General features: G+C 41.7%; 1 protein-coding gene across 1 annotated transcript; it reads right to left on the bottom strand.

Moving 5' to 3' along the window:
- Positions 1–240: 240 nt before the first annotated feature.
- Positions 241–8,700, bottom strand: pax9 (paired box 9). Its single transcript, XM_031847810.1, is given in 3 exon segments — positions 241–2,144; positions 5,736–5,875; positions 7,732–8,700. Coding segments are annotated over 3 exon segments (1,065 nt in total). The 5' UTR covers positions 8,399–8,700; the 3' UTR covers positions 241–1,886.
- Between the last annotated feature and the right edge of the window lie 347 nt (positions 8,701–9,047).

Genomic DNA, 9,047 nt, shown 5'->3' with positions numbered 1-9,047 from the left:
GAATATCTGGTTTCCACTGCAGGGCTAGACAGGGCTTGCCAGACACACTCATAATTTATTACACTCCACTTTCCCCCCTCAAAACTTTCAGAAAGTATTTTTTGCATCATTTTTGCAAACATGTCATTTGTCAACTGGGCCGTGTGCTTTTTCTTTTGTAAATGAACACGTTGAGTCGGCCTCGACGAGCCCTGTTTGGGCCTTTTTGTGGCTGCTGGAGGTTCGTGTTTGGGTCACATGTCTGATGACCTTGGAGACTGCAGGCCAATGAGCCTATTTGTGGAGCTCTGAATGCACACGGACTCCACCTCGCTCCGGGAGTCTACCGCTCACAGATCTCAAATGTTATGTGTTCTGATTTACTGTGTCTTGCACACGCCTATAGATGCAACTGAAAAAAGACTTTAAATTATAATGCTTGACGTTAGACTTTTGCTATTGTTTACAAAAGATAGCAGGGCTTTCAAAATCATACCACTCTCACTTATAAGGTATTTACTGAAAGCCTTTTCAATGAATTCCAAAATCTTTTTTTTTAAATATTAGAAAATATCTCTTATTTTTATCTCTGTAATACTGAGCTTCATATTTTTTTTTTTAAATATAAATAAAAGACCCTAAGTTTATTTGAGAAACAAATGTGCAAAATAGCATTTTGTAGTATGTATATTCATAAACACGTTAATTTGTTTAAACCATGTATTTCGTTAGCATTGAGCTAATAATCTGGCATAAATGTTTATGAATATAGAAAGGGCCACATTAAGTGTAATGAGGTGAGGTTATTTTAGTGACTCAAACATTTTAAAGAATTGCTTTATGTGGTGACAAAGACTGCTCAAAGCATTTCTGATGAACTTTCCTAGTAAGCCGTGACGCTCGGTAATAGAAAATGCAGGCCTGGCATTTTTTTTTTTTTTTTATGAAAAGCAGTTTCCTGCTCATGTAAAACAGGCCGGCAGGCTACAATACCCTGAATATACCTGAAGCTATCTACTAACAGAAAGGGAGAGGGAAGATAAATATTGTATACGTCTATTGATCTCAGAATAAAAACTGTTGGTTGATTCCCACAAGACAACCGGCAGACTCCATGAAGACCAATAACAGCCAAACAATTTAATAAGATACATTCAATTCCATTGTGCAACGTTTGTCAATTGTTAATGCTCTCGCCTCCAACAAAAGACCAATGCCAATTTTGTCTCTAAATGTACGTGGAGATTCCCATGCTGTCTGTAAGGCTAGTTGCACTTCATTCAACGTACCTTAATCTAATAAATAAACTTCTCTCTGGAGCTCTTGCATACAGGTACATTTTTAGAGAAGTGGGAAAACAATGCTCCATAAGCCAGTTGCTTTTATCAAAACATAACACAAAAAAAGCATACAAACAAATATATATATATATATTTAAAAAAACAATTATTAAGCACCCTGAAACACTAATGCAAAGTTTTTCCCCTCTTTGATTGCGTACTTGTGAAGTTATACATTACCCCATTTTTTCGCCCAAAGACATTTGCAGAAGTGTGCAATAAAGAATCTGTGAGGAATTGTGTTGATGGATAGAGGAGCAGTCATACATCAGTCCTTCAGTACACCTGTCTGTCCTGCAAGCTCTTTCAAACAAGTTTGTTGTAAAAAAAAAAAAAAATAAAAAAAAAAGACAGTTTATTCCTTGTGTGTCTTTGGTCTGACTGTGTGTAGCAGGAGGAGGAGGGGGCACAAATATGGGTCCTGGGGCCGAGTCCATCATGGGAAAGAGGCAGCGGGAATGAAATGAAGCCACAGGGGACAGACTTGTTGTCTCCTGTCCTCGCTGTCTCTCAAGCCCCCCCCTCCTCCTCCTCCCCCTTCCCTCGCTCTCTCCCATCAGTCTGACTTCACAGCGCCGAGGCAGTGACGGGGTGCATGGCGTCACGGTTGGCTGTCATGCTCTTGAAAGCCAGAGAGGTGGCGATGTCACAGTTGTGGGGAGATAGCGCACTGCCACTGGGCGGCTGTCATGTGGGACCGGTCACATAGGCCGACGTGGTGGCGCTGTACCCCATGTAGGGTGACACTTGGGTGGTGGGAGGGTGCTAGGGAGGGATGCTGGGTGCTGTGACATAGCTGTTCACTGTGGGCAAGCCATTCAGCGTCTGGGAACAAAAGAGAGAGAAACATCTGCGTTAAATGTCTGAAAGGTCACTGACAACTTGTCTTTCGGGCCCCGTGCTCGGTGTAGAGATCACAGATTGGGATTTTCAGTCTGTGATTTACCTCAGCTTTGAAAACCTAAAATGATCTGCCACAAAAGCTACTCTTGGCTGCGGATTAAGAAGCAAGACTTTCATTTTTAGCTACATTGTTTGGTGACCCCCAACCCAGGTAGACACACACAAGCTGCTGAGTTATAATGGAAAAGGGCTGAAGCAAGCTGTAGGGGAAAGTGATTCCACTAGTGATTGAATTAAAAACAGCAGAAACTATAATTCTAACTTCACAGCCACCACATAAAAAAAAAACATTTTCCCAATTTTGATGAAAGCATGAATGATCAATTATGCGCTCTCGTGCCCCTAGAACATATTAAAGATGGATAAAAACCATACATGCGTGATTGCCCGTCTGTCTATGGGACTTGTTTTCTACACCAAAAGTGGACGTTTACTCCGGCTGCGTTGTTATACCACGTCAGACGATGGGAGACCGGTTGGTTGGGGGGCGCCACAAAACAGATGTCATGAGAGATTGAGAGTGAAAGGGCAGGAAGAGGGGAAATATGATAGAGAATGAGGCAAACATGGGGTCCGGAGCATGAATGAGCTTTTGGTTTTCTGGCACAGCGACAGGACTTAACTTGAGGAATTCACCAAAGCATTTCAGCAGGGAGGCCGAATTTCTGTTGCTGGGTGGTCTGCGACTACTGAGAATTATTTTCTAAAATTGGGATCTTTTTGGTTTGGTTGACTTCATTGTCCACCAGTCACTGGCTGTTTCTTTCAAATAGAAATAAAAAATTATACTCTGAGCTGACATTTGTGGCAATTATAGAACATAACTATAAAGAGAAACCTAGTTGTGTGTGTGTGTGCGTGTGCGTGTGCGTGTGTGTGTGTGTGTGTGTGTGTGTGTGTGCGCCTGCGGGTCTGTGGGTCTGTGTTGGGTGACTGTGGATGTCTGTTGGTGTTTGTGGGTGATTGTGTGTCTTCACTCGGCTCAACGATACTGAAGCTAATTTCAGAAGCAGCCACACAGGCTTTGAGCTAAAATAATGGGGTTTTTTTTTTCAATTATATCAGTTGGAAAAATGCTTAATTCAACTATAGGATGATCACATCTTCCACTAATGAAAAGCAACACATGTCACACACAAAACTACAGTATAATGCAATCAAGAACACTACCGCCTCACAAATGACTGCAGAGATGAATCAACACCTGTCTGACACAGACAGGTTTTCAAAGCATGTATTTATGGCTGTTATCAGACTGACAGATATGTTTATGTGTAACTGCTATACAAGTATATTTACTTTGAAGGTGGATAAGAATGTATTGTATATTTCCTATATCTTAGAATTTAGACTTTATTTAATATCAATATACAAATATTATCCTATCCTGCAAAGATAATAAATGTGTATTGTATGTAAATAATCTTTTTTATAAATTTGTTTAGGTTAATCTTAGTTCATTTTACTCAAAATATGTATTTTTCTTTGTGTTGGTGTTTTGATGGCTTCTTGACTTAGTCATATTTTAGAACAAGTCAAATCAGAACTGAATATTAAATAAAAGCATTGACGCCATTCATCCAAATAATTATAACTCAAACGTATTTACTTTGTCACACTCTGATCCCATAGTTTATATTTCCAACAAATCATTAAAACTATTTATAAGCACCTTAATTCAGCGTGTAAAACTATTAAACGACATATATATGTGTGTATTTACTTGAAGAGTTCACCAACTTTGTTGCGTAAACAGTGTCACAGCTCTTTTGTCAATCAGTTGTATTTGTCTTTTTAATATAAACTGGTAATCCATTTTACTGACATTTTCAACCGTTTTCGAAACTCCGAGCCGCCGCGCGCACTGAGCTCGTGACTCAACCTTAAATCTATTTTAGTGATGCTGCTCTTCTTTCTTCCAGAGGAAAAGCCTGAGAGTCCCGTGGGTGCATCTGCCCTCCAAACGGCGCCTATAGGCCACATGTTACTAACCGCAGCCCTCTGGCCTCATACAGAAAGCAGTGGTTATGATTTAGGCCGATGATGCGTTCAGGGCCCCATTTGAATTATCTTTCCACACACAATCTACCTTACGAAAAATGAAGGAGACAAGTGACACTTTGTTTTGGAAATTCGAAGAAAATGAATTGCAGTTTGAACACTTTTCAGCACGCTCCTTGCATGACATCTCTTTTTTACTGCGTTTCCCTCAAAGAACAAATGCAGATCTATTTAGCGTTAGATGTTCGCAGGCTGCTGAAGCGGCCTCAAAGGCTCGGTTAATACTCCAGTCTTATGGTGGAACACTACTTACTTTTGTTTTTCATGCAATAAAATCTGCAATTTACAGAGTTGTTATTTTCTGCATTTAATGGCTCACTTCTGTTTTTGTACGGTTGGTGTTCTAACCGCTCAGACAGTCTTGTTCTGGCTTGTTCTTAACAACGTGTGCAGCGCTGCTATCGCACAGCATCGGCCCAGTATTCTGCGTAACGGGCATGAAAAGTCCCCGTCGTCCCCGTCCCTCCATCATAAAGTGGCAAAATAAATGATGCTGCATGAAATAGTTTTTTGTTTGCTTTTGTATGTAACGATAATCACACGCCCTGTCAAAATAAGATAAAACGAGGACGAATGCACGCGCACATATGCGTTATCCCTCTGGAAAACCAAAAATAAGACTATAAAACGACTAAAATTAATTTTGATTGAGAAAAGAAATTCTATAAATAGATTCAGGTTTTATAATGAATTGTATTTTTAAGAATTAGAATTAGGAAAACTAAGTATTTTAAATTAGTGTGAAATTCGGCGTCGATTGGTGTATTTATGTTATTGTTTTGTGGAACTCTGCATAATATTAAAAATAATAATGTGCCGAAAGTTAAGGCCTGCACAACAATTATTTTTAGACAAAGAAAACTTACTTTACTTCTGAATTTGTGTTCGCAATAAAGCTGAATAAGACGATTTATGCTGATGTCAATGTTCCTTATGCAGTTCAATGTCTTGGCTCAAACTCTGTGTGGATTCCAACGCTGAAACCAACCCATTAAAGTCCTAAAGGGCTATGTTAGAATAATTTAGCAGGAAACCGTTTTAGTTTTTGACTAAGTTTCTGAGTGTTAAAACACTCCACAATAAAAAAAAAATGTAAATCCCAACATATCGAGCTTGAAAACAAGGATCAAGATAATATCTAGACTGTCCAAATCTATTTAAGCTACTAAATATTAAAGGAGTTACACTCAGATGATTCACTGACTATGCAGCAGGCTGTACAGGAAGTGGAACAATAATAAGATATTTTAAAAAGCACCATTACCAACTAGCCAGCATAAGGAGCGCATTAACGCTGTGAAATTTCCAAACCAGATAATTATTAAAATGTTATGAAATACTCGAGAGTTCAGTTAGATTAAAAGCCAGCTTGCCAGCAGTGTGGATAAACTCTATTCACTAATGTTGCATTTTTAGGTTACAAAAAATGAGGTGTCCATTTTTTTTTTTTACCTGTGTGTATTTTGCTTCAGGTTCTAAATGCGGTGTATCCACGCCATTGACTAGTGGAGAGCTTGCTGGAGGGAAATGAATCCTGTTTATAGTGCTCCATTCTTCTAGTTTGGCGCTAGAAAAGGATGCACTGTCACTAACTGGGGGGGGGAGAGAGAGAAGAGTGGAAGAGGAGATTTTAAGATTATGAAATGACCCGCATAGGCCGCTGCCTCTCATGCATCGATGAGGCGCAGGTTAGCCAGGTTGTGACATTTTGCACTAAAGCACGATTATTTGTCATTTTACGCACAAATAGCTCAAACGTCCAATGGGCTTTCGTGTGCGTAAAGTTGTAATAAAACGTTATTCAAACAAGAATAAGCAGTTCTAGTGTCCAGTACAATATTGACATAAGATGTGAGACACTCTGTTATAGAGACACTTTCAACTTTTTTGCACGTGAGATATTATTAACATGAATTATCTTGTTTCAGTAAATGTATCAATAATCGTGATCAGGCATTAACTGTCTCTGATCGATATTTTGACTTAGAACATTGTGATTTGTTTGTTTACGTGTCTTCAAGTATACAGAGTGAAATAAACGAAATCGTTTAGTTTCCCCCTGAAGATCAGATTGAGTTGAAGATGGGCGGGGAAGTGAGACGACTCTCTGGTGGGTCAGGGACATTATAGCCCACCAAAGCGTCTTCCTGTCGGGGGACAAATTAGATTTACTTTCACCGTCTCCCTCCTTTGTGCGTGATGGATATTCTGTTAAACACAGTCCCCAACGTTTACACGGGGAAAGGCAAGCCCACCAAAGTTATAACTCGATAAAGAGCTTTTTCAAATATATGCGTGTTGTACTTGTGGAAATAGTATTTTTGGATGAATTCAGAAATGGAATGTGCTTTTAAATCAGTGTCCCCGCATGCGCGTTAAATTAAACAGCTCAAATAAAATCACTAGGCCTGATTAGTAATCCTGTACATATTGTCCTGATTTTTGTTATTCCTCATTAAGGATAAATATAAAAAATCAGTTTTTTATTAATCTGACTGGTGAAGTCACTTTGGTGCACAAGAGCTCTCACCTTAAACGTATAGGCCTACTGTAAAACTACGCATTAAAAAAACCTGCCACAAACATCTGCTAATCATTTGGAAATGCACACATTGTTTAGAAAAACAGCGTTTCGAAGCACATTCCTGCCCATGTGATTTCTCGTGAAATATCTGCCTTACATTTGTGTTGTTTAGATTGCCCGATTTAAGTTCTCGCATGGCGGTGGAGAGGAGCCGGGGCGTCTTTGTGTGCATGGTAGCCCATGAATCCTGACAGCAGGACCGCTTGCAATGGACTGACAGCACTTCGCTCGCTGCCACTGGAAAACAAGCTCTGAGAAAATCCCTTTTCACAACACGGAGCCGACCATTAACACTGATTTATGCCGGATCCCATTTCACTGTTTCCAAAACAGTTGTGGTCAAGCCACAATGAGTGCAAGCCAACGCTATCTGGGGGCCCATACCTGCATGTGACACGTAAGCGACAATCGCAACACGTGCAGCACAAAAAAATCCAGGTTAAAACCTGCACAAAATGTCTGGCTCCAAGTCATGGCAAACATTCAGCACACCTCATTTTGATGCACTTCATCTCACCGCCTTTCCCTCCGCTGTCCCTCTAATATTCCACATCCGCCTCTTAATTATTACTGCAAGCCGGACCATCTGTTTCTAGACTAACCTGCCTCCCTTTCAAATCAATATCAGGCCGCAGGTCAACTGGTATTTAAGCTTTCTCTCTCTTCCCATAGAGACCTTGGAGTTTATAACATCCCGACTTTTTGAGGCCTATAAAAAACAATCACAGTAACTCAAATGGAAAAAAAAATGCATCCACTTTCTCTCTCATACATTCACACTCTTGCGCGAAAAACCCTCTTCAAACGTAGTTTAAATGTAGTGCAATAAACAAATGCAACCGCCCTCCGTGCCGCCATGCTTACTTTGTTGCTCTGTAATAGACCGTATCCCCAGAATATCTGTCACGGAGTGCGAGGAGGGCCATATCCTGTGCATGGCCATGTGTCCGGGAAGGGTGGGCATGCCAGGGGGAGTGGGCACTTTGGACGTCGGGTATGAGTACAAGTGGTTGTAGGGTATCGTTGGTTGGGGCGGTGGGTGAGGCCCCTGCTTGCCCGACTCATACTGGCTCTGCTGGGACAGATTCCCGATCTTGTTGCGGAGGATCCGACTGATGGAGCTGACGGAGGGTAGATTGAATTTGTCGCAAACCCCGTCGGCGAGTAGCCTGTCCCGGATCTCCCAGGCAAAAATCCCCGGGTCTCTCTGCTTGTATGTCCGTATGTGCTTGACCACGGTGGGCGTGGTGACCCGCGGCTTGCTGCCCCCGATGGCCCCCGGGAGGATGGAACCGGTCTCGTTGTAGCGGGCCAGGATCTTGCTGACGCAGCCGTGGGAGACGCGCAGCTGCCTGCTGATGTCACAGGGTCGAATCCCGAGCTGGGCCAGCTCCACTATCCTCAGCCGGATCGCGTTGGGGAGCGGCCTGCCGTTCACGAAAACACCGCCGAGTTGGTTCACCTCACCAAAGGCTGGCTCTGGTGTCGAAAACAAACACACAAACCGGCGGAACAATGAGACAGCGATCATAACCGACCTATGGCCCACCACAGACTGCTTTAACCCGGGTTAAACCACACATTTAAAAGGCCTGCTATTTAAACACATCATTGTATAACTTCATTCAAATATGGCAAAAGTGTTTAAATCGACTTATTCTAAGTTTTGCCATGTATAAGTGCATTGTGTAACCAGCACTCTTTAACGTGTTTTATTCGTGCATTTAAAATTTCAATCATTCCGCAAAATCACATCTTTTTAAGTGCTTTCACCCAAAAAAAAGTTTTCACTCTAAAATACAAATGTATTACTTTTAGTTATGTGTATTGTTTGGGTGAAACGCACCAACCAATAGCTGACAGAGTTGTTATTGCGCTAAACTTCAGACGGAAGTCAAAACTCGTGCGTAACTGACACATGCCATAATTCAGTCTGCTGGTGTCCTCCCACTGGATTATCAGATAACCCGACCCGCCAAAACACCACATACAGCCGGTATCTCGCTACAGTTGACCACCTTGCCGTTGGACCGTGTGCTGCATCCCTGACAAGAAAAAAACAACGATCCCACATTGAACTCACCCATCGTGTTAAAACCGCAAAGGAAGAACACGGTGTCCGGATTGTGCCTCCTGCGTGGATCCTGCTCCGCGTCCAGCGTGTCCGCTGTCCAAAACCG

This window comes from Anarrhichthys ocellatus, unplaced genomic scaffold (genome assembly GCF_004355925.1).
Source record: "Anarrhichthys ocellatus isolate YVR2014 unplaced genomic scaffold, GSC_Weel_1.0 scaffold7, whole genome shotgun sequence".
Classification (NCBI taxonomy): domain Eukaryota; kingdom Metazoa; phylum Chordata; class Actinopteri; order Perciformes; family Anarhichadidae; genus Anarrhichthys; species Anarrhichthys ocellatus.
This window is presented reverse-complemented; position numbering and strand designations above follow the sequence as displayed.